Raw genomic sequence first — 26,383 nt, 5'->3', positions numbered from 1 at the left:
AATTGTAACCCCTCTGTACAGTATGTTCACAAATAAAATAAAATAAAATTTCAAAAAAAAGAAATCTAATATCAACAGATACTGGAGGGGAGGTGGCCAAAAGGGAACCCCACTGCACTGTTGGTGGGAGTGTGAACTATTTCAACCACTCTGGAAAGCAGTATGGAGGTTCCTCAAAGGATCATGATAACAGAAATCAAGCTCTACAATAGAGCCATAATAACAAAGACAGCATGGTATTGACACAAAAATAGACCTGAAGACCAATGAACAGATTAAAGATCCGGAAATAAAATCACATATGTATAGCCGCTGATATTTGACAAAGGAGCCAAAGACATATAGTGGAAAAAATATAGCCTCTTCAACTATTGGTGCTGGGAAAACTAGGCAGCCACATGCAGAAAATTAAAAGTGGACCCCAGCCTGTCATCATGCACTAACATCAACTCAAAATGGATTAAAGACCTTAATATCAAACCTGAAACTACTGCAGGAAAGAGTAGGAGAGACACTTGAACTTATAGGCACAGGCAGGAACTTCCTGAACAGAATCGCTGGGACAGAACAAATTGGAGAGAGAGACTCAAAAAATAGGACTACCTTAAAATAAAGTTTCTGCACAGCTGAAGACATAGCTACCAAGCTAGAAAGACAGCCACACAATTGGGAAAAAATATTTCCCAGCAATATATCAGACAAAAGCCTAATATCAAGTATGTACAAAGAACCTCAAGAAATTAATCTCTCCCAAATCTAACAAACCAAACATTAAATGGGCAAGGGAACTAAAGAGAAACTTCTCAAAAGAAGAGATAAAAATGCCAAAGAAACATATGAGGAAATGTTCATCATTCCTGACTATAAAGGAAATGCAAATAAAAACAACCCTAGATACCACCTTAACCCAGTCAGAATGGCCCATAACCTAAATTCAGCCAACAACAAATGCTGGTGAGGATGTGGAGAAAGAGGAACCATATTGTACTGCTGGTGGGAATATACACTAAGATCACCACTTTGGAAAGCAATCTGGAGGTACCTCAGAAAGCTAAAAATAGTCCTCCCCTATGACCCAGCCATACCACTCCTACGCATCTACCCTGAGCAACAGGAATCAGGATACAAGGACACCTGCAGCACTGTTCACAATACCCAAGATATGGAAACAACCCAGATGCCCCACTACAGATGAATGGATTCAAAAATTGTGGTACCTTTATACAATGGAATATTATGCCGCCAATAGAAAGGACACAATAATGACATTCCCAGGGAAATGGATGGTAAGCCAAGAGCAGACAGACAAATGGCCATGGTCCTTGATATATGGATAGTAAATTCAAAATGCAAGGAGATGTGACAAAGTAAACAGAACTCATGAAACAAAGGACCTCTACTTAATTTGTCATATCATTTCTAAATGACTCCATGTTCTTGACCACATGTATGGTGGGTGTGTGGATGTGTTTGTGTGTGTGTGTGTGAGAGAGAGAGAGAGAGAGATCTGAAGGAAGCTAGGAGGAAGGCACAGAATCAGAGGGATACAGGGGAAAATATACAACAGAGGGGCCCATCAGCTTCACTGGACATAGATGAAAACAAACTAAGCAAATCAAAGGCAGCCTTGGGAGAGAGGTAATGAGAAGGAAAGAGGGAACAGCTTACACTAAGCAAAAGGAAAATAAATGTACATATCATCCAATGTGGAAGAAATAGCTGTATTGTCAAAGCTCATAGAATTCACAAGCTTTATAGACCATGATAATTACAATTTGCCTTGTGAAGGTCAAAATGTGTCTGTGAAGCAGCTCCTGTGTTCATCCTAGCATCTAGGGCTGTCCCCTCTCTTCTTGCTGTCCACATACACAGATCTGATTCCCCCCCCCAAAATTCTTGTAAAGCTAATGAGTCTTCTGGAGCTCAGGCTGCAAATGACAAGATAGAGCACTCAGTTGTTTTAAGGCCCCCATGTTGTGAGTGCTCTACACATTCCCAATTGACTCCCTTAGCATTGGGGATCAGAAGGGAACAATGAAATATTCCATCTGTAAAACAGACCTCAATCTTACCTCCAAGGCCTTAAGCTCTTAGTGTCCAAACAACTCTAATTTAAACACACATGGTAGTATCTTTTACCTCCATCAGCCTCGACCTCTTGACCTTATTTGAGATCAGCCCCCAGCATTCCAAGGGAACTTTGAGCTGGCATTCCAAGCTCTTTAACACTTTCAGGTCTCATAGCCTGGTATCAGAGGCCCTCAAGAGAAAACAGATCAACAGTGAAAATATACAAGCAGAGATGATTGGATTAAGTATAGAGTAAATAGGAAGAACCAAACATGTACAGAATAAAAGTCAAATTTACCTACAACTTGTGATTGTACCATTGCAAGAGAAATGAGTAAGAGTCACTTAGTCATTGAAGTGATTCCCACGATGTAAGTTAGTATCTAACAGGAAAAAGGAATTTAGATTTAGTCTAAACTTTCTCCTGTACAGTTGATCAAACATGTAAGTTTCAACTTGTTTAAATAGGGATACAGGTGGACCCACTGCAACAATGAGATGTACAAGAGGTTATGTTGAAAAACGAACTTTACAACTTTGGCATGGGGGTGGGGAGAGATGGGAAGGGATGGGAAGGGGAAACAAAGGAGGAGGTAACAATACTTGTTAAGAAATGTACTCATTACCTTGCCCATGTAATTGTAACCCCTCTGTACGGTATTTTCACAATAAAAATAAAAACATGTAATTTCATCTTAAGAGGGCTTTTTTCTCCCAGTATATGTTTTGTCCCAGAAGCCATGCAGAAAAATTCTCTCTGGCATTAACACGATGATATAGCACTTGGGAGCAAAGATGCATCCCAAGAGCCCCTCAGTGGAGGCCAAGATGGAGAAGGCCTACACAGCCACTATTACCATCCCCTTGGCACTGACGTAGACATGTACAAAAGTAAGCCAGACACTGAAGAACACCAGACTGCTGAAGGTCAGGAATTTGGCTTCCTTGAAGGAGTCAGGGAGGTCCTTGGCCAGAAAAGCCACAGTGAAGCTGGCCAGGACCAAGAAAACCAGGTACTGGGGCTGGGAAGGTAGCTCAGTGGTAGAGTGCTTGTCTTGTATCCATGAGGCCCTGGGTTTGATTCCTCAACACCACATAAGTAGAAAAAGCTGGAAGTGGTACTGTGTCTCAAGTGGTAAACTGCTAGCCTTGAGCTGAAGAGCTAAAGGACAGTGCCCAGGCCCAGAATTCAGGCCCTATGAATGACCAAAAAAACAAACAAACAAAAACAGGTATCCCAAGACACAGTGGAAGGCAGTGAGGGAGCCCTTTTACTCAGAATAAGGACATGGCCACGTTCAGAGTATGGATCTTTGTCAAAGAGGGGGGGAAAAGTCTCCAGTCAGAGTCCACAGATAGTCTCCTGGATGAGGGGACACATGGGAATACACCTCCAGCCCTCCAATACATATTTTTATACATGATTGTTTATACAAATCCTGTATTATGTGTTTTTGGATGGCTTAAGAAATTTTCAAGAGTAATTTTGACTATTTATAATCAAACATTGTACTGCTGCCCTTAATGAAAAAGATTGCCTCAAAAAGTGACATCTAGCTGGGCGCCAGTGGCTCACACCTATAATCCTAGCTACTCAGGAGGCTGAGATTTGAGGATCACGGTTCAAAGCCAGCCTGGGCAGGAAAGTCCGTGAGACTCTGATCTCCAATTAAAAAACCACTAGAAGACCGGAAGTGGCACTGTGGCTCAAGCAGTAGAGCGCTCGCCTTGAGCTGAAGAGCACAGGGATAGTGCCCAGGCCCAGAGTTCAAGCCCCACGACCAACAAAAAAAAAAAATGACATTCAGATGTTTCTCATCAATATATTGTAATGTTTCCTATAAAAATAAAAGTAATAGAAACTTTAGTTCTACAAACAATAATCATATTAGCAAAATGAAAACACAGAAGAAGCACAATAAACAATGGAAGAAAGCAGGAAGGACTGACATTATGTGATATATGTATAATGCTGATTCATTATGTCATTATTTATGAATTTATAATTTCTAATGTGATCAACATTAGGAGCAACATCTTCAGATTATTACTATATCCTAAAAACATCTATTGGTAATATGACAACAAAAATAGTAAAAATGGGTACTTAATATATATATATATATATATATTTACAGAATCCTAATATACAGTGATTAAGCAATGATAAATTTACTAATATATCCAACATAGTTGAGTCAACTGTTCCTATTTTGCCTCAACAACTTTCATTAAATAATAGTTCATACATTCAATCCACTGTGAGACTATGTTGAAGTGTATTTTTGTAACATCTAAGCAACCTTTCCTATCATTCAAAAAGCAAATGTGCCCTTTGCCTCCGGACTTCTCTGGGGCCAGCAGCCGCCCGACCAGGGGCCCAGGGCTGCGGACTCAGCCGACGACCATGGGTTCGGTGTCCAACCAGCAGTTTGCAGGTGGCTGCGCCAAGGCTATGGGGAAGCTGCGCAGCTGCTGCACGGGGCCAGCATCTGTAAGTGTTTCAATGTGCACATGGGGTTCGGCTTCCTGTCCATGATAGCCCGCACTGGGGCCACGCTCAACCCTCCCACCCCACCCCCACCCCCGTGGATGTCTGTGCACCAGAGTAAGCTGCACATGGAGAGCTTCCGTAGCCTGAAGGAGGGAGAGGCTGTGGAGTTCATCTTGAAGAAGTCTAACAAAGGCCTAGAATCCATCTGAGTTTCTGTGCCCTGTAGGGTGTTCTGCATTGGGAGTGATAGGCAGCCAAAGGGGAAGAACATGCAGAAGCCCAGATCCAAAGAAGACAGGTGCTACAATTGGTTTAGACCATCATGCCAAGGAATGCATGCTGCCACCGCAGCCCAAGAAGTGCCACTTCTGCCAAAGCATCAACCACATGGTGGCCTCCTGTCTACTGAAGGCCCAGCATGTCCCCAGTTCCCAGGGAAAGCCTGCCTACTTTCAGGAGGAAGAAGAAGAGATCCACAGCCCTGCCCTGCTCCTCGAGGCCCAAAATTGAGCAACTAGAGTCGCGGGGGGGCGGGGTGGTGGCTACTCTGGCCAGCAGGAAGTTTCAAGGAGCAGGCATCAATTTGCAAAGTGGAGAAAGTGGGGATAGGGTGGGTTGGCGAGTAGCTGGCACTGCCATACATCTCAAGCCGGGATTTCCCAGCATCACCCCATCTTCTCTTTTGGTGAGGAGAAGGAGTGATGCATAGGAACTCCCATCATTATCTGTCCCAATTCAAGAGGGGTTTTGGGGGAACCACCTTTGAAACCTGCATACTTTATATGATAAGCTTCACCCGCCCCACCTTCTCCCCCTACCCCCAGCCTCCAGCTTCTAAAAATGACCCAGATTGGCAAGTTGTTCCTTTAAAAAAGGATGTGTCCTATTTCCCTTGCCAGGGTGTGAAATAATTAAGCATCAGACCAGTAGATGCATGGGCCCAAATCCCCAAGGTGTCATACTTGTGTAGGAGGGCCCATCAGAAGCAAAGCAGGTTTTTTTTTTTTGTTTTGGTTTGGTTTTGGTTTTTTGTCTCCCCCACACACACTCCCCTCCACATCTTGTTTCCTCATCACCCTATCTTGAGTAGCAGTACTGGGAGAGCCGGCCCAGGCATTGGGTTGTGATGAAAGGCGACATGGGTGACTAAGGAATGGCTGCAAACCTGCTGCTCTGAGCTTCCCACACACACCCCTTTCTGGGCCAATGTGATTGTAACTTATTTGTTCCCTTGGATAACTCCACCTTGGGTCCCCACTTTCTCCAGGATGCCAAAACTACACTATCTGTACCAATGACATATTTTGTGCATTTTAACTTCTTTTCTTATTATAAATATTCTGGTTTTGTATTTTTATATATTTTAATCTTAAGGCCCTCATTCCTGCACTGTGTTCTCAGGTACATGAGCAATCTCAGGGATCAGTGGACAGCAGCTCCAGGTCTGCACAGCAGGAAGACTTTGTTGGTTTTATCACAATGGGGAGCAACCATTTGTAGTGCATAGCCTATTGAACTACCTCATTTTTGCCAATTAGAGCTGGCTTTTCTGCCATAGGGTCCTCTTGAAATCCCCTCCACCCTTGGAAATGTTTCATGGGAGACTAGGTTTTTATTGGTTTGGCCCATGACTTGTTCTCCTTCTGCTGGAAGAATGGAAATTAGTCTAAACAGGAAAAGGTGGTGCAGACAAGGTAAAAGAGGCCCAAAGAGGATGCCAAGGTTAGTGATGATTGTCTAATCCTACAGCTCTGGGACTTATTTTCTTTCCATATACCAAATCTATCCTTTACTAGGTTAGCCAGGGATTACCATGTATATAACTGTATATGTATTTTTCCCTCTAAAGAATGGGAGCTGATATGGTTAGATTTTAAGACCACAGATTTGTGTCCACCTTGTACTAGCCACGCAGAGATGGGTCTATAAAAAGTTAGAACCAAAATCCTCAGTCTCAACTTCCAGGGAAACCCATAAGTGAAGGCTATTCTGTGGTTCCCAGAGCCTTGTCCTGCCCTGCTGCATAATGGTTTGTGGTGTTGTGTTAGCTAAGGGAGCAAAAGGGGGTTTCGTTTACATGCTGTGAGATCACGGCAAACCTACCTCACCATGTTGAGGACAAATGCAATAGAATGCATTGGGTGATGTGTGTCTGATCCTGGTTTCTTGTCTTCCCACAAATGCTGCCCTCTCTAGTTAATTGTATTTGTCTAGGCTCCGTAGGACTTTACTGAGTTTCTGAGTTGCTAGGTGGCCTATTTTGTGCAAATAATAATGTGTGGGTCTTTTCTCCATGTTCTTTTTAGGGTTTCATTGTTTACGAACTTCTTTTAGAATTGAGAAAAATAGCCAAAGCATCTTTGACAGAAGATTCTGCATTAGACAAAAGGATGTGAAGCTAATTGGGGGACCTCTTCTAAAGTGAGGATCCTGAACCATCTTTTGTACCCTCACTTCCCCTATTTCCCATTTTGGACTAGATCTTCATTGCTAAAAATGTAAGTCCTTATCCCCTGCCCTTTTCTCCCTCAAAAGAAAACCTACATGCCCATACACAGATAATTCTTGGAATGTCTCTTCAACTTTTATGCAACTTATGCAGATTCTGAAGACGCTAGGTCTCCAACCTCCCCCCCCCACACACACACACCTTGTTCCCAACTTGAGTCCATATTTTTTAAACATAATTCTCACCAAATATGACATTTGTGACCAAACCTACTTGTTCTGTAATACTAGAGAAAATAATTTGGGGAGAGGGGACCAAGTTGGCGATGGGACAGTAGAGAAACACCACAGCTCTCTCCAACCAAAAAGAGAATTCGAGTTCCAATGCTTAATTTCCCCAAGAGACTGACAACAACGAAAAGATGAACACTCAGAGAAAAACAGGAGGCAGAACAAAAAGAAAAGGAAGAACTTCAGAACAGAGAAGCACGAAGACCCTTCCCCCAACTTTGACTGGCTGCGCAGCAACATGCCAAGCCATGGCCAGCCTGGCCCAGAGGGGGCTGCTGGAGTCCCCAAAGATGCAGGGGGTCATCTCCAGATCACCCGAGCAGAAGATGCCTGAGATACCAGTGTCAGATCAGATCTCAATGAACAGAGAAACTTCTGAGCTGGGAGCCTGCACAAAGACCACTCCCCCACCTCTCACTATCTGAGCAGAAGGGCTCCATCCTGCCAAAGCCACTCGGTCCCACGGCGGGAACCCCAGAACTACACAGATAGCCCACAGAACACCAGAGCAGAAGACCTTCAAGGTAGTGGTGCTGATCCAGAGAGTGCAAACAGAGACAAACCTCAGTGCTCAGAACCTGCACGGAGACCCCTCCCCCACCCCTCAGCCAGAGGCCAGCATGCAGCCCGCCTGCTGTGTGGCCCATCCTGTGGGCTGAGCTGAACAGCATCAACAGAGGCAAAGATGGAGGAGAAACATGCAGAGCCACCACCACCTGACCCAGCCCACAAGCATCTCAACTGAACACTGATTGCAGCAGCAACCAGCGACCTACATCACACAGAAACAACTAGCTCCAGGGTAATTACCTGCAGGGGACAGAGTATCCCTCCTCAAGGGAGACCAGATCTTGACCCAGACCCCTACACCAACACCTGAACTATAGGACCCACTAAAACTGGGAACCATGAGAGTGTTCCACCAGCCCGTGGAGCTCATCCAGCTGGCCAAGCTAGATCAAGAGTGCCCCTGGAAGGGAGCTTAAACACCACACCAGGAACAGCACCTGTGGGTCACAACAGCCAACAGTAGAAGAATCCTGAACTGTGTACTCCAGGCTGCATAACCCAGGTGGATACACAGCAGCACAGGTCCAACTGGCATGGCCCAGACTGGGGATCAGGAGCCAGGACCAGGCCTGGGGATCGGGTGCCTGAGCAACACAACCAACTCCTCCCGATTGAAGTCAGAAACTGAGCATATGCCTCAGCAGAGGGGGGAAAACAGGGAACTGCACTCCCTGGTAATCACATCCGTGACAGCAAAAGACATGGGTGTCCAGGGCAAGAGAACCAGAAGCCCAAACCCCACCAGAACCTGACCCATATATCCCAGGCTGGGAATTGGACAACTCAGCCTGCCAGCACCTGATAATAGTCAGGAGCTCAGGCTGGTAAGGTGGCTCAGCAGTAGAGTGCTTGTGTTGTGTGCATGAGGCCCTGGATCAGATTGCTTAGCACCACATAAGCAGAAAGGGCCAGAAGTGGCGCTGTGGCTCAAATGGAAGAGTGCTAGCCTTGAGCTGAAGAGCTCAAGAAGGACAGCACCCAGGCCCAGAGTTCAGGCCCACAACCAACAACAACAACAAAAAAAAAAAATCAGGAGCCCATAGCAGACTCCAGCAACTGGGAGAGTATATCCAGCACACCTGATCTCACCAGGAGTAAACAGGAGCAGTCTAGGCTACTCAGTCCTTCTAAAGGCTGAAACTGCCAGTGATCTACAGCAGACAGCCAAGAGCCCTATGTGGATCAGACCAGCAGCTGGAGGCCGGCCCCCAATAGAACCGAGACCAGGTACAGACTCTCTCCACCAACCCAGAAACAGCAACCAAGCAAAGACAGACACCTATTGACCAAAACAAAATTTCAGATAATCTCCAATAATCCCTGGATCTCCATGCAAAAATCACAGAAAAAAATTACAAGGTTTATCAACACCAAGGATAGAAAGCTACCCCCAAAAGCCAGCAGCCACCCAGGGGAGAGCCCCAGTGGAAGCAAAGCAAGAATGGAAGACAAAAGCTACATCCAAGAGATTCTGGAAGCAATGACTCAAGAATTAAAGTGAGAAATAAATCAGAAATTTAAAGAACACAGGAATGAACTATAAAAAGACATTCGGGATTTCAAAGAGGAAATGCATGCAAATATAGAGGCAGTACACACCTCACTAAGAGGTGAGATTAGTACTTTGAGAACCAACATTGTATCCATACATGAGTCCATTTCCTCCATGCAAACCACAATGGAAGCCATAGTTAACAGAGTGAACAAAATGGAATTTACAGTGTCAGATACAGAAGACAGAATGCACCAACTGGACAAAAAAGTCACAGATATGAAAAAAATCACTTAAATTATGCCAAACAGAAATCCAAGAGCAAGCAGACAGTGCCAAGAAATTTAACCTTCGTATAATTGGAGTGGACAAAGGCGAGGAATATCAAAGCAAGGGAATGCAATACGTATTCAGCAAGATTATCAATGAAAATTTCGCACATCTTAAAAGAGAACATCTTACATACATAACAGAAGTATATAGAATACCTAGCAAGCAGGATCCCAGGACAAACACTTCTAGGCACATTATAGTAAAAATGATATATCTGAATAATAAGGAAACAACCTTGCATGCAGCAAAAATGAAGAAGGAACTATACTACAATGGGGAAAAAAATCACTGCAGATCTCTCCACACATTGAATGCAAGAAAGGCCTGGGGAAATACAATCCGAGCCCTAGAACCAATAACTGCCAGCCCAGACTGATATATCTAGCAAATCTAGCATTCACATTTGATGGAGAAACTGAAATTTTTGATAGCAAAGAAAAACTAAATGAATTAATAAACAATAAGCCAGCATTACAAAGAATACTAAGAGGGGGAACACAACCTGAAGCAACCAGGAAGGGGGACCCGCACCAGACAGGCATTAATAGAAGTCTAACTTAGTAAGCACAGGAGGAAAGGAAAGAAGAAAAACTTAGGAAAACAGGGAATGACACAATATATCTCTCGATAATATCCTTAAATGTTAATGGACTAAATTCAAAAGAAAAAGAACTGCAGATTGGATCAGAAAACATGACCCATCCATCTGTTGCCTTCAGGAGACCCACCTCTCAGCCAAACATACAAACAAACTCAGAGTGAAGGGTTGGAAAAGGATCTACCAATCAAATTCTCCCAGTAAGAAAGCAGGAGTAGCTATCCTGATATCTGACAAAATAAACTTTTCATTAAAATCAGTACAAAAAGACAAGGAAAGACACTACATATTAATACAGGAAACAATCCAAGAGGAGGATATTACCATTATCGACTTATATACTCCCCAAACATTGAAGCACCCAAATATGTTAAGCAACTACTCTCAAACTTACAGAATAAAATAGATCCAAATACGATAATACTAGGAGACTTTAATACTCCACTCTCACCAAAGGACAGGTCTACCAACCAGAAGATTGGCAAAGAAGCTACCAAATTAAGTGAGGCCATACTCACAGTACACGTTCTTCTCAGCAGCTCATGGGACTTTCTTCAAAATAGACCACATCATAGTTCATTCAAGGAACTTAAGCAAATACAAAGGGATTGACATAATCCCCTGTATCCTATTTGACCATAGTGGAATCAAACTAGTTCTCAATAACAAAACATACTTCAGAAATTACTCACATACATGGAAATTGAACAGCACACTTCTAAGCAACACCTGGGTAACAGAAGAAAATAAATAATAAATTAAAAAGTTCCCACAATTCAATGAAAATGAATATACATCACAAAGAAACTTGTGGGTCTCAGCAAAAGCCATCCTGAGGGGCAAATTTATCGCTCTCAGTGCCCACATCATGAAAATAGAGACAGACCAAGTAAATAATCTCATGTTGCAATTAAAATAGCTAGAAAAACATGAAAAAATGGAACCTAAAGTTACTAAGGAGCCAGATAATCAAATTAAGAGTGGAAATTAATGAAATAGAGAATGCAAAAATTATAAATAAAATGAATAAAACAAAAATCTGGTTCTTTGGAAAATAAATAAAATTGATGGACCTTTGAAAAGAAGAGAGGAAACCCAAATTAACAAGATCAGGGATGCCACGGGAAAAATCACAACAAATCCCCAAGACATCCAAACAATTATAAAGAACTATTTTCAAAAAAGAAAAGAACTATTTTCAAAAGTTATACTCTCTAAAAAAAGAAAATCTAGCAGAAATTGATGCATTTTTAGAGAAATACAAGTTGCCCAAGCTGAGCAAAGAAGAAGTAAATCAATTAAATAAGCCATTATCTTATGATGAGATACAGGAAGCAATCAGAAGTCTTCCAACAAGAAAAAGCCCAGGACCAGACGGATTCACAACGGAATTCTATAAGACCTTTAAAGAACTAATACCCATACTCCTCAAGCTCTTCAGAGAAACAGAGAAGGAGGGAGCTATCCCAAACTCATTCTAAGATGCCAATATCACACTCATCCCCAAAACAGGCAAAGACCCAACCAAGAAAAGAACTACAGACCAATCTCCTTGATGAACACAGATGCAAAGATCCTTAACAAAATTCTAGCTCACAGAATCCAGAAACACATGAAAAAATCATACACTATGACCAGGTAGGCTTCATCCCAGAGATGCAAGGATGGTTTAACATACGTTAAATGTAATAAATGTAATCCAACACACCAACAGATCTAAGGTCAAGAACCACATGATTATCTCCATTGATGCAGAAAAGGCTTTGGATAAGATACAACATTCATTCATGTTAAAAAGCTCTGGAGAAAATAGGAATAGAAGGAACATTCCTTAAAACAATAAAAGCCATATACAACAGACCAATAGCCAATATTATATTTAATGGGGAAAAACTACAACCAATTCTCTTAAAATCAGGACCAAGGCAAGGATGCCCACTGTCTCCACTCCTCTTCAATATAGTCCTGGAACCCTTAGCCAGGGCAATAAGGCAAGAAAAAGACATGAAAGGGATCCACATAGGGAAGGAAAAAGTTAAACTATCCCTTTTTGCTGATGACATGATACTATACCTTCATGATCCCAAAAACTCCATCGCCAAACTCTTAGAAATTTATAAACCACTTAGGCAAAGTAGCAGGATACAAAATCAACCCAGAAAATATCAGTCACCTTCCTGTACACTGACAATGTACAAGCAAAGAGGGAAATAAATGAAGCAACCCCATTCACAATAACCCAAAAGAAATAAAATATTTAGGAATTAACCTAACCAAAGATGTAAAAGAACTTTTTAATGAAAACTATAAAAACTTAAAGAAAGAAATTACAGAAGACACCAGGAAATGGAAAGACCTCCCATGCTCTTAATATAGTGAAAATGGCATACTGCCAAAATTAATATACAAATTCAATGCAATTCCTATTAAAATCCCAATGACGTACATTTCTGAAATACATAAAACAGTCCAAATATTCATATGGAACAACAAAAGACCTAGAATAGACAATTCTAGGCAAAAAAGACAACATGGGAGGGATCTCGTTGCCGGACTTCAAATTCTACTACAAAAAGCCATACTAACAAAGACAGCATGGTACTAGCACAAAAACAGATCCGAAGACCAATGGAATAGAATAGAAGATTCAGAAATAAAACGACATGCCTACAGTCAGCTGATATTTGACAAAGGAGCCAAAGACATACAGTGGAAGAAACACAGGTTCTTCAACTACTGGTGCTGGGAAAACTAGGCAGCCACATGCAGAAAATTAAAAGTGGACCCCAGCCTATCACCATGCAGCAACATCAACTCAAAATGAATCAAAGACCTTAACATTAAACCTGAATCTCTGAAACTACTGCAGGACAGAATAGGAGAGACACTTGAACTTATAGGCACAGGCAGGAACTTCCTGAACAGAGTCCCAGGGTCACAACAAATTGGAAAGAGACTCGACAAATGGGACTACCTTAAAATAAAAAGTTTCTGCACAGCTAAAGTTATAGCAACCAATCTAGAAAGACAACCAACTAACGGAAAAAAAATATTTACCAGCAATATATCAGACAAGGGGTTAATGTCCAGTATATACCAGGAACTCAAGAAACTAATCCCTCCCAAGTCCTACAAACCAATTACTAAATGGGCAAGGGAACTACAGAGAGACTTCTCAGAAGAAGAGATAAAAATGGCAAAAAAAAATGAGGAAATGTTCACCATCCCTGGTTATGAAGGAAATGCAAATAAAGACAACACTGAGATATCACCTTACCCCAGTAAGAATAGCCCACATCCTAACGTCAGCCAATGATAAATGCTGGAATGTGGAGAAAGAGGAACCCTATTACACTGCTGGTGGGAATGTACACTTACACAACCACTTTGGAAAGCAGCAAGGAGGGTCCTCAGAAAGCTAAATATTGACCTCCCCTATGACCCAGCCATACCTCTTCTAGGCATCTATCCTGAAAAGGAACCTCATGCACCTCCATGTTTATTGCAGCACTGTTCACAATAGCCAGGATATGGAAACAACCCATATGTCCCACCACATATGAATGGATCCAAAAATTGTGGTATCTATACACAATGGAATATTATGCAGCCATTAGAAAGGACAAAATAATGACATTTGCAGGGAAATGGATGGCGCTAGAAGAAATCATGTTGAGCAAGGTAAGCCAAGAGCAAAGAGACAAATGTCACATGGCCTCCCTGAAAAGTTGATGTTAAATCCAAACCTTAAGGTGATATGACAAAATTAACAAGGCTTAAGAAACAAAGGGCTTCACTCATCTGGTCCAATCACTACTAAATAACTCCATGCTGCTGATCACATATATGCTATATATGTGCACACCGGAGAGAAACCAGGAAGAGGACACAGAACTAGAGGGAATCAGAGAAAAACATACAACAGCAGGATCCATCAGCTGGACTGGACATTGATCAAAATGAACTAAGCAACTCAATGGCAGCGATGGGAGGGAGGGAACAAGCGGGAAAGAGGGGACAGCCTATGATATGCAAAACAAAAGAAATGTCCATATCGCCGAATGTGGAAGAAATAACTGTATTGTCAAAGCTCATAGAACTCATAAATGTTATAGACCACGATAGACAAATTGCCCCATGACACTGTGGCTCAAGTGGTAGAGCGCTAACTTTGAGCTGAAGAGCTGAGGGACAGCACCCAGTCCCAGAGTTCAGGCCCCATGACGAAAAAAAAAAAAAAAAAAAAAACAAATTGCCCCATGAAAGTTAGAATGTGTTTGTGACTTTAACTAAGCATCACTACAATACTGTGAAATCTGGGAAATTATTTAATCACAATAAAGAATTTGAAAAGAAAATCAGTTGAGGCTTTCCATGTAGAAAGTGGGGTCAAGAGACCAGAAAAGGGATATGAATAGATGTTCAAGTCACTCAGGAACTTGTACATAGGTGCAAGAAAAGTTATGTCAAAGTGGCCACAAGATTGTTTAATAGGAGACGGACGAATGTAACTCCATGTTTACTGCTAGAAACCAAAACTTTGTGAGAAATCTTGAATTTATAGGTAGGGAGGGTGGGAAAGTTTGTACCTATCTGTCCTTTCTCTGATCCCTGCAGACTAAAGCTTCCTTAGACTTTGATGATCCTAGTCCTGAGGTGTTTTATTTCATGATTGATTCTTGCTGTACCCAAGTACTTCCTTTCCCCTTTTCTAATCATTTTTAATAAGTTTTTTATTGTGAAAATACCATACAGAGGGGTTACAATTACATGAGCAAGGTAATGAATACATTTCTTATCAAGCATTGCTGCCTCCTCCTTTGTTTTTCCCCTACCATCCCTGCCTTCCCATCTCATGACTACACTCACCCCCTAATCATTTTTTTTGTAACACATGCTGACTCTTCCCTTCCCTTTCTTTCCTGGGAAAATACAATGAATAAATAAATAAATAAAAACTTATTGGTTAAAAAGGCAAATGTGTGAAAGGTAATATATAACTAATTGAATTCAGTATACTCTAATGAACATATTACAATATGGAACTATGTTGAAAGGAAAATATTCGTGGATAGCTAATAAATATGATATAAAGAAGGATGTATTTTGTTGAAATGTTTTGAAAGTAATTGAGAAATCAAGAGTAAGACAGGAAAACAGGGGTAATATACTAATTGGGAATGGTAATGTTAATGATTGGAGGAACAATAGATAGAAAGATAGATAGATAGATAGATAGATAGATAGATAGATAGATAATAAAATTTACATTATGGTAGTGATGGTTACAAGTTGACAAATAAGTAAGGGCCATTTACTCATTGCAGTAATTCCCATAGTATGAACTTATAGCTTACTGGAAAATGGTGTCAATTTAATTCAGACCTTCTATACATTGATCAAACACACAGGGTAATCTTGAATCTTATTTTTCCATCTATTTGTTTATCCCTGAAGCCATGCAGAGAATTTCTATCTGATTTTAACAAGATAATGTAGCACTTGGGGGCAAAAATGCAGCCTAGGAGCCCTGCACTGGAGGCCAAAATAGAGAAGACCTCAACAGCCACCATGACCTTCCCCTTGGTGCTGTGGTAGACAGGCAGGAAGGTGATCCAGACACTGCAGAACACCAACATGCTGAAGGTCAGGAACTTGGCTTCATTGAAGGTGTCAGGCAGGTTTCTGGCCAGAAAAGCTACAGTGAAGCTGGCCAGGGCCAGGGCACCCAGGTATCCCAGGACACAGTAGAAGGCAGTGAGGGAGCCCGTGTTGCACAGGATGATGATGTGGCCATGTTCAGAGTGTGTATCTGTGTCCACAAAGGGAGGAGAGGTTCCCAGCCAGACTCCACAGAGAGTCATTTGAATGAGGATGCAGATGAGGATGATGAAGTTAGGAGCCCCTGATACCAGCAGCCACCTCATCCTTCTCCCTGGAGAAGTGGCCTTGAAGGCCAGAACCACAGTCACTGTTTTGGCCAAGACAGTAGAAACAGCCACAGTGAACACAACTCCAAAAGTAACCTGCTGCAGGATGCAGGTGATGGTGTTAGGACGACCAATAAAAAGCAAGGAACAGAGGAAACAGAAGATGAGGGAGGTGAGCAAAATGTAGCTGAGAGCCCGGTTATTGGCCTTGACAAGGGGAGTGTCTTGGTACTTCACAAAAACCCCTAGTACAGCAGCAGTGAGTGTGGAGAAGCAGACAGCCATGCAGGCAAGGGCCATGCCCAAGGGTTCTCCATGGGCCAGGAACCTTTCAGCCCTCAAGAGGCACTGGTTTCTCTCTGAACTGGCATAGAGATGATCTGGGCATTTCACACACTGCTCCATATCTGGCGAGGAAGATAAATAACCATTAGTCCCTTTCAATAATGCACTTTCTTTAATGGAAATTAAACATTCTGCTTAAAGATAAAACTAACATGTCAGAAAAATATTTACCAGCAATATGTCAGACAAGGGTCTAATATCCATTATGTACAGGGAACCCAAGAAATTAATTCCTCCCAAACCTAACAAACCAGTTACTAAATGGGCAAAGGAACTAAAGGGAGACTTCTCAAAAGAAGAGATTAAAATGGCAAAGAAATACATGAGGAAATGTTCATCATTCCTGGCTGTAAAGGAAACACAAATAAAGACAACCCTGAGATACCACCCTAACCCAGTCAGAATGACCCACATCCTAAATTCATCTGGAGGTAATGTGGAGAAAGAAGAACCCTATTGCACTGCTGGTGGGGATGTACACTAATACAACCACTTTGTAAAGCAGTCTGGAGGTACCTCAGAAAACTAAACATAGATCATCCCCTATGACCCAGCCATACCACTCCTCAGGATCCACCCTAAGCAACAGGAACCAGGATACCTACACCTCCATGTTCATTGCAGCACTGTTCACAATAGCCAGGATATGGAAACAACCCAGATGCCCCACTATAGATGAATGGATCCAAAAATTGTGGTACCTATATACAATGGAATATTATGCAGCCATTCCAAAGGACAAAATAATGGCATTCAAAGGGAAATGGATGGAACTAGAACAAATCATTTTGAGTGAAGTAAGCCAAGAGTAGAAAGACAAGTGGCACATAATATCCCTGATATGTGGATGCTACATACAAAATGTAAGGAGATACAACAAAGTAAACAGGACTTGAGGGCTGGAAAGGTAGCTCAGTGGTAGAGTTCATGCCTTTCATGAATGAGGTGCTGAGCTCAATTCCTCAGCACCACATAAGCAGAAAAAGCCAGAAGTGGCACTATGGCTCAAGTAGTAAAATTCTAGCCTTGAGCTGAAGATCTGAGGGACAGCTCCCAGGCTCAGAGTTAAGGCCCAACAACCGACCAAAAAAAAAAAAAGAAACAGGACTCGAGAAACGAAGGACCTCCACTCATCTTGTCATATCATTATTAAATGACCCCATGCTGTTGACCACATATACAGTATATTTGCACACATCTGAGGGAAACTAGGAAGAGGTCACAGAATCAGAGGGAAACGGGAAAGCATACAACAGAGGGGCTCCTCAGCTGCACTGGACATTGATGAAAACGAACTAAGCAACTCAAGGGGAGCAAAGGAAGGGAGGGAATGAGAGAGATAGGGGGTACAGCTAACCCTGAGCTACAGGAAAGACATGTACATACCACCCCATGTGGAAGAAATAGCTGTATTGTCAAAGCTCACAGAATTCACAAACTTTATAGACCACGATAATGACAATTTGCCTCATGAAGGTTAAAATGTATTTGTGACTTTAAGTATCACTATCTCCCAATACTGTAAAATTTGTGAAATTTATGTAATCACTTAACCACATTAAAAAATTATTTTAAAAACTTAACAGGTCAGTATTTGTGATCATAAAAGTATTACCAAATAGTATAAGAAATGTTTTTACTCTTTTCTAAACCATAACTTCAACCTCACTCCTACATTGGCTTTTCTAATATACATTTTATTGTAAAGATACAGAGGGGTTACAGTTACATGAGTAAGGTATTGAGTTCATTTCCTACAGAGCATTGTTATCCCCTCCTTTGTTTTTCCCCTACCATCCCTTCTCTCTCCCCCTCCCTAACTCCTCCCTCCCACCAAGTTGTAAAGTTCATTTTCAACAGTGTCTTGTACATCTCATTGTTACAATGGGTCAACCTGTATCCCTATTTCAGCATTTTGTTGTGTCCCTTCCCATCCCCAAATTAGAAAAATAATATACAAGACACAGGGCACCAGAATCAAATACAGTGAAAACGGGGGTTATACCACGAGAGAATAACATGCAAAAGACACAAAAAAAATCACATAGTACATTTTAAATACATTTAAAGAAACAACAGTAACAAAAAAAAGCCTCTGGTGTCCCTATCTTGAGTTCAGTTCACTTAGCTTCATCTTATATGATCATATGCGCATAGCTTTTGACCTTTTCTGCTTGTCTGGTAAGATTATCCTAGAAGTGTACTAGTTATTGCAGATAAGGCAAACCATGGGACCTATGTTTCTTTGGGTCTGGCTTACTTCACTTAACATGATTTTTTCCAAGTCTTTCCATTTCCTAACAAATGGGGTGGTGTCATTCTTCCTGATGGAGGCATAGGATTCCAGTGTACACACACACACACACACACACACATTTTCTTGATCCATTAATCTACTACAGGGGGCTGGAAGTTGGCTCAGTGGTAGAGTGCTTGCCTCGTATGCATGAGGCCCTGGGTTCGATTCCTCAGCATCACATAAGCAGAAAAAAAAGCCGGAAGTGGCGCTGTGGCTCAAGTGGTAGAGCGCTAGCCTTGAGCTGAAGAGCTGAGGGACAGCGCCCAGGCCCAGAGTTCAGGCCCCACGACAGGACCAAAATAAATAAATAAATAAAAAGTAAAATAAAATTAATCTACTACAGGGCATCTAGGTTGCTTCCATATCTTAGCTGATGAATAATGCTGAGATAAACATAGTTGTGCTGATAGCTTTAGTATGGCCTTGTTTGTGATCATTTGAGTAAATGCCCAAAAGTGGAATTGCTGGGTCATAGGAGAGCTCTATGTGGAGTTTTTTGAGGAATCTCCATACTGTTTTTCAAAGTGCTTGAACAAGTTTACACTCCCACCAACAGTGCAGTAGGGTTCCCTTTTGGCCACATCCTCTCCAGCATCTGATATTATTAGATTTCTTGATTATAGCCATTCTAACTGAAGTTAGAATGTTGTTTTGGCTTGCATTTGTTTTCTTATTAAATATATATTTGTCCTGTAAAGATACTATACAGAGGGATGACAGTTACATGAGTAAGATAATAAGTACATTTCCTATCGAACATTGTTTCTGCCTCCTGATTTGTATTTCTTTTATGGCTTTTTTAAAAATGAGATTCAACCTTAACCTTCATTGACTATCAAACATATTGATAATATGCCATTTTGTCAATTTTAATATCTTAAAATTTATTTTCTACACTATTTTAAGCTGCTATAATATTAATTCTTATCACTCTGCACAACTTCCTAAGTCCATTTAAAATTGTGGATAATATGGCTAACATTATGTATACATGAAATGTTAATAAAGCCCTGTGTCATGTCCTTGAATTCATGACATTGTATTTGTCTCTACTCTTCACCTGTGAAGCAGTGAGGAACAGAGAATCAAACCACTCTTTGAAGCTCTAACATCATCCTATGCACAACAGTTGTCTGTTTCTTAAACCAAACTGAGCTTCTAAGCACTTGCTCTGTGGCAAGAGCACTGTGTACATGATCTATGTTTTCCTTGTTTTGTAAAGGCAATCTGGAAAAACATGGAGAGCCTGTCCTTAATATGACTTTATATTAATATTAGAAGTTAAACTTTCATTAATGAGTATCAAGTGAGTTTTCTTAAGATTCCCATACATACACTGGGCTAGAGAAAAAATAATTCTAGATGTAATTCAAATGGATGATTTGTGTAATTTCAAGGAGCAATACAATCAACTTAGTAACTAAAGGAAGGGAAGCTTTGGCTCTGAAATCTTGATTTCTATTGGATTAATCAGAGAACATTAGGGAGAATTTCTACGTAAGTCGTGGACTTACCTGTCCCATTAGAAATCTGATCCTGTAGGCAAGGGATGCAATCAAAGCAACAGGCAGCCTTTTCCTCCTGAGGGGATTTCCTGAATCCAGGACCACAACTCTCACTGCAAACTGAGTGAGGAGTCTGAGGAAAATCAGATATATGTTGATAACTGTTCAGACTTTTACCTACCACACTAAATAGTTAAGTGTTCTTAACTATTAAACATGATTTCTATATGCTTAAAGCTAATCCATTGACTGGGTACTGTTAGAGATTCCATACAGCATGATCCCCAAAGGCATATGTGCTATAGACTTGATCTGTAGTCCAGTATACTATTGGAAAGTGTTGAACCTTTAAGAGGTAGACCCTAATCCTAAAATAGTCATTGATGGCCAACCTTAAGGAACTTCTTAAATTTATGTGTGTGTGCATGCATGTGTGTGTGTGTGTGTGTTTGTGTGTGTGTGTGAGTGTGTGCTGATTCTGGAGTTGGAACTCTGGGCACTTTCCCTGAGCTATTTTGTTCAGAAAAAGTTGGGGCCACAGCTCCATTTCCAGCTTTTTGAGGCTAATTGGAGACAAGAGTCTCACAGATTTTCCATTCCAGGCTGACTTCCAGTCCCAAAGCTGAGATCTCAGCCTCCTGAGCAGCTAGGAATACAGGTATGAGCCACAGGTACCTGCCAAATTCATTATTGTTTGTCTCCTACTAATTGCTGAAATATGAAAACAAGAAGCAAAACCTTTACTGAGGCTATCAAAGCATTCCCTCAAGCACAGACATTAGGTTATGTGAACTCCAGGCTCATCACCTCTTCCTCTGTGATGTCCAGTAGTAAGGAAGTAAAAATCTTCTTCCGGTATAGTCTTGTTAGATAATTCCTGTCACCCTTGCTGCATAAATTACAGGTCAAGTTAGCCTAGACTGAAACAACTTCAGTGGAGCAAAATGAACCTTTCTACCTTATTAATTGATTACTCAGGTGTTTTGAAACCGTATTAGAAAATTGTTATAACATGTCATTTAGGTTTTCTGACAATAAATAAACTAGCATTTACACATATAGAATTAGTATGTTCCTTTTCATCAAAGAATTGGAAAATAAGTTATTCAAGCTGAAAGTTATTATATTTACAATGCTATATAATTAATAAGATCAGGTGGACCTGAAATCTAGGGATTATTTTGTTTCTATGCAGTACTCCTCATTGTGATCAGGTCTAACTCACCTCAGTAGTTCCTATGGTCCACTCTATCATATCTTCAGATATTGACAGTTGAAGACCATGTGGAGCGTATGGAGAAAATAGTCCTACTTTCACCTTAAGTTCAAGACCTTCTGGAAAATTCCAGATGTTCACAATGTCATACTCTGCTTCTACTTTCTCACCCAAAATCACTAGGTCTCCAGCAGGATTATGAAATTGGATCTTCTTCAGAAAAGGGTGCAGCTAAAAGAGATACATCTTATGGGGAAGTGAATCCAAGAGTTAAGAGAGAAAGCCTAAATTCTGCATTGCCCCTCATTGTCTTTATTACCTGCTTTATCCTTCTAGATTAAGACATACGCCACATGCAGTAGAACAAAACAAAGGTCTACAGAGGACTGAAATAATGTTTCTGAATGCTACTCACTCAAGGAAAGGATCACAAGGCCTCTTTTCAAGATAAACCACCTCCACATAAATACTCATGAATGAGACAGTTCTGAGTTTCATAGTTACAAGTTAGCAGAACTGCTCATTTGTGAATATCCAGGGAGTTGTAGTTGGCTAAATTAATAGTACCTAAAGTGGAATTAAACAAGCTCATTTGTTTTATATATCTATATATATCTATATATATATATATATATATGTTTATTAGTATTTTACACATGTAAGTGGTACATTGATTTTTTTAATTTTTCTTATTATCTTTAAGTGTTATACAAAAGGGTTTCAATTCAATGAGTTAGTTTATGAATACAATACATCTTGATCAGTGTCACCTATTACATTATTCTCCCCCATCTTTCCTGCCCCACTTATCCCTCCAGCTACTTTCTGAAATCATCATCATTTAAGTACTTAATTACATAAAGAGCTGATAATCCTTTGTTATATAAGAAACTTATAGGAAAAGCTATATTTATAAGTTTGAAAACATTAGCTATGAGCTTACTGAGGTCATTTGTAACATGAAATGCATTTCCTCCTTTCAGGTGTGAAGAAACTTCAGAAACATTTAAACAAAGTTTCTCTTGGGATTTGTAAAAGCTTCAACATATTTAGGTTCACCTCATTTTTGTTGTGTCAGATCTAACAAGGACAACCTTACCTGTGCAGGGGAAGGCACCATCCCTTTCCCATTTCCTTCTGTTTGGTGAAGAAGCATCTTGTGAAGGGCATGGGCCACAGCATACACAGCATTGTATATATTATAACTCTCTTCAGACATGGCCATGTCAAAAGTGTGTCCAGGCAGCCACTCCAAAGAGGCATCCTGGGGACAGTTCTCCCATGTTACACAGTCAGACTCAGAATGTGAGCAATTAAAAGAGAGAAACCACAGCCGAGCAAGGTAAAAGTCTTCTGGATATTTGGAAGGATTAATTTCCCTGACATAATTCTTAAACCCAGAAATGTCTGAATGGTGGTGTGAAAACATGAGAGGAACATGGAATGAGCCTAACATGAAATACCTTCTACTCATGGATAAATCACTCTGTGAAGTCATAAGCCAAACTTTGCTTGACATTAAAAACTGCCCAAAATACAGCCTTAAGTTTAGAAGGTATTCATTATCACCATAAATGATAAATACATTTGCTGATGAGTTATTAATCTCATGATGGATTATCAGGCTGCTAAATATCTGTGTAAGGATAGTGCTTGGAATCACATGCTCAAAGGCTACACAGACTCTGTTCTTGGCCATCTCTTCCCTCAATTCTGGAATTATCCACAAACCACTTTCATCTAGTGAGATCACCAACCCCACCCAGTTCCAGTTGAAATGAACCATCAAGGAGACCATGGCAATGGCTAGTGATGTGTCCTGTGGGGCCATCTGATACAGAGAAGGAAACTTGCTTTTGTCACTCAGGACAGTATCTAAAGGTCCACAGGTAAGCTAAAGGGAAAGAAAATTGAAGAGTCTGTGAAAGGATTGCCATCCTTCAGAATCTCAGTCGACTTATAGTAAGAAAGAATTGAATGAGTGAAAGGAAGGAGATCTTTTCTAGTCTTAGAAAATAAATTTTAAATTGTTTTTAAATAGCTATACAAAGATCTTTCATCTGTGCATGTCAGTTTCTGTGTGCAATGCCTGTTGATCAGTGTAACTGTTTCTATTGTTCCCCATCTATACCAACACCACTCATTTTTACATATATACTTGAATATTATAACTGTATTTGCCATCACTCCTCTCTATTCCTTTGTTCCCCACACCATTCGCTTTACACTTACCTCTATTATCGGTGTGACATGTTTCAACTTTCTCTGCTCATTTTTCAGAACAATTACACCATGGAAATCCTCCATTTTGTACACCATTCTTCAGTCAGTTTTATCATGTATATTTGCTTATGGCCATGTATGCATTTTCATGTTTATTTCACATTTCAAGTTTATATTTTAAACTTCCATAGATGAGAGAAAACCTGCCCATTTTGTCTTAGCCTGATTAAATAATTTCAGTTTTGTTTTTGCTTTTTTGTGTCGTGTGTGGTTTTTTTCTGCCAGTCCTAGGATGAACTCTGGTCCCTGAGCTTTAGTGCTAAATGCTAGCACTCTACCACTTGGAGCCATAGTACTTCCAGCTTTCCTTTTTCTTTTTTCTTTTCTTTCTTTTTTGGTGGGGGGGGTCAGTTCTAGGGCTTGAACTCAGGGTCTGGGGTCTGAGTACTGTCCCTGAGCTTTTTCTGCTCAAGGCTAGCACTCTACCATTTTTAGCCACATTGCCAAAGGTTTTCTGGTTATATGGAGATGAGTCTTACAGCCTGCGCTGGCTTCAAACTATGATTCTCAGATCTCAACCTCCTGAGTTTCTAGGATTACAACTGTGAGCCATGGGTGCCTGGCTTACTTCCAGCTCTTTTCCTGGTTATTTAGAGATAAAAGTCTCATGTCCTTGCCTGCCAATGCTGGCTTCAAACATTATCCTTATACCCCATCCACCTTGAGTTAGCTGGGAATACAGATCTGGCTAATTTCACATGTTTATTTTTTTTAATTTCACACTTTTAAAGTATTTCCCACTTTCTGGATGCTTTCTACAAAATTATTCAAGCTGAGCACCGGTGTATCACACCTGTCATCCTAGCTATTCAGGAGGCTGAGATCTGAGGATCACAGTTCAAAGCTAGCCTGGGCAGGAAACTCCGTGAGACTCTTATCTCCAATAAACCACTAGAAAACCAGAAGTGGCACTGTGGCTCAAGCCTTAAGCTGAAGAACTGAGGGACAGAGCTCAGGCCCAGAGTTCAAGCCCCACGACCAACAAAAAAAAAAATACTCAATAGTCTCTCAGTCCAGGTCATTCCCTAGTCTGCTCCAACTTCCCTATCCTCTCTTAAATAATGGAAACATGAATTTCCCACTGTTTGTGTATTTAGCCTTTGATATCATAAAATTAGATAGGTTTTAATATCTCATATCTTCCTATCATCATTAAAAAAGCACCAAAGTAGAATCTTTTCACATCTGCATCCCTCCCATCCTCACCTGTGGAAACCTATAGAGTTCCAGCAGTGTCCCAATCTGGGCAGATGTTCTTCCTGATATTCCTGTGAGTACTGCTACAGACTTACTTTCTCTCATGCAGGTATAATTAGGGATCTTGTACTGCCCGGAGAGCCAAGTAAAGGGATTGTCAAGTGTTGACCAAACTCTGAAATCCACATTATAGATATCAAAACCAAGAGTCATGTTAGGTAAAAGATCAGGGTTCTTGTTGATTTCCTCAACAGCAAAAGCCAAGGCCAGAATTAATTGATAGTTCTTCAAGATAGACCTGCACAGTAGACATCAGAAATCTATCAAGAGTAATTCAAAGTTCATATTCAAGTCAATGCAATGACTTTGATGAGTTAAATGTTTATTTCCTTGCAAAATGAATATACTGAAATAGTACACCCTTCAGGATGGATTGCAATATAGTGTCCACATGAATGCTCAGAAAGGGTGATTTTTCTCTCTTTCATATGCAATACACCAAAAAAGTTGGTTTCTTTAAAGCATGGAATAATCTCTCATGACACCCAAATATCCTTCTGCTTGATCTTGGAGAAACTAGCTCTATAGGTATGTAAACAAATCTTTGTTTTTCAACCACCCAGTTTATGTTACATGGTTACATGGCAGGTGATGGGCTCATTTGAGGAAGATCCTACAGCTCTCCCCAGAGATCCACCGCCTTCAACAGCTCTTTCTGCACTAGCTCCCAGAACAAAAATGCAAATATCAAGGGACAAATCTTAGTGGACTTGTCTAATATTTCTTATATGCATGTGTGTAATTATCAAAATGGAAGTGCTTCATGTCACTGATGTATGCTAACTCAAAATAAATTTTTAAAACTGGGAGAGAGTGAAGTAAAGGATGACATTATCCAAGAAATATACTCACTACCTGACTTTTGAAATTATGACCCCTCTGCACATCACCTTTTTTTTAACTTTTCTTTCCAGTTTTGTGTGTGTGTGTGTGTGTGTGTGTGTGTGTGAAAATACCATACAGAAGGGTTACAATTACACAGGAAAAGTAATGAGTACATTTCTTATCAAGCATTGTTGCCTCCTCCTTTGTTTCCCCTTACTATTCCTTCCCATACCCCCTCTGCCCCCGAGCCAAAAGAAAGGGAAAGACTTGGAAAAAATTGTATTAACTGAAGTAAGCCAGGCCCAAAGAAACATAGCTCCGTTTCCCTTATTTGCAATAACTAGTATATTTCTGAGACAAGCAGAAATGGTCAGATAAGTTGAGGTTAGGCGAAATGAACCCCAAGATAAGGATTCAAATGTTTTTT

The 26,383-nt window shown here is 40.7% G+C and overlaps 1 protein-coding gene and 1 pseudogene across 1 annotated transcript; one reads left to right on the top strand and one right to left on the bottom strand.

The window, feature by feature from the left end:
* Nucleotides 1-2,765: 2,765 nt before the first annotated feature.
* Nucleotides 2,766-25,356, bottom strand: LOC105998747 (vomeronasal type-2 receptor 116-like). Its single transcript, XM_013033538.1, has 6 exons — nucleotides 25,081-25,356; nucleotides 22,691-23,485; nucleotides 21,601-21,822; nucleotides 20,385-20,508; nucleotides 15,749-16,633; nucleotides 2,766-2,803 (listed from the first exon to the last, which is right to left on the bottom strand). Exons 1-6 carry the CDS (start codon nucleotides 25,282-25,284, stop codon nucleotides 2,766-2,768), a joined length of 2,268 nt encoding a protein of 755 aa, XP_012888992.1. The 5' UTR covers nucleotides 25,285-25,356.
* Nucleotides 4,478-5,074, top strand: LOC105998748 (annotated as a pseudogene).
* Nucleotides 25,357-26,383: the final 1,027 nt, after the last annotated feature.

The sequence above is a fragment of the Dipodomys ordii genome, unplaced genomic scaffold (assembly GCF_000151885.1).
Source record: "Dipodomys ordii isolate 6190 unplaced genomic scaffold, Dord_2.0 Scaffold171, whole genome shotgun sequence".
Taxonomy (NCBI): Eukaryota; Metazoa; Chordata; class Mammalia; order Rodentia; family Heteromyidae; genus Dipodomys; species Dipodomys ordii.
This window is presented reverse-complemented; position numbering and strand designations above follow the sequence as displayed.

Excerpts from the sequence above, each read along its gene's own strand:
- LOC105998747 (XM_013033538.1), bottom strand. The coding sequence starts at position 25,284 with ATGACTCTTGGTTTTGATATCTATAATGTGGATTTCAGAGTTTGGTCA. Across the intron at positions 23,486-25,080 it reads AACTCTATAGGTTTCCACAG|CTTACCTGTGGACCTTTAGA; the intron begins GTGAGGATGGGA and ends CTTTCCCTTTAG. Across the intron at positions 21,823-22,690 it reads TGGTGCCTTCCCCTGCACAG|CTGCACCCTTTTCTGAAGAA; the intron begins GTAAGGTTGTCC and ends TATCTCTTTTAG.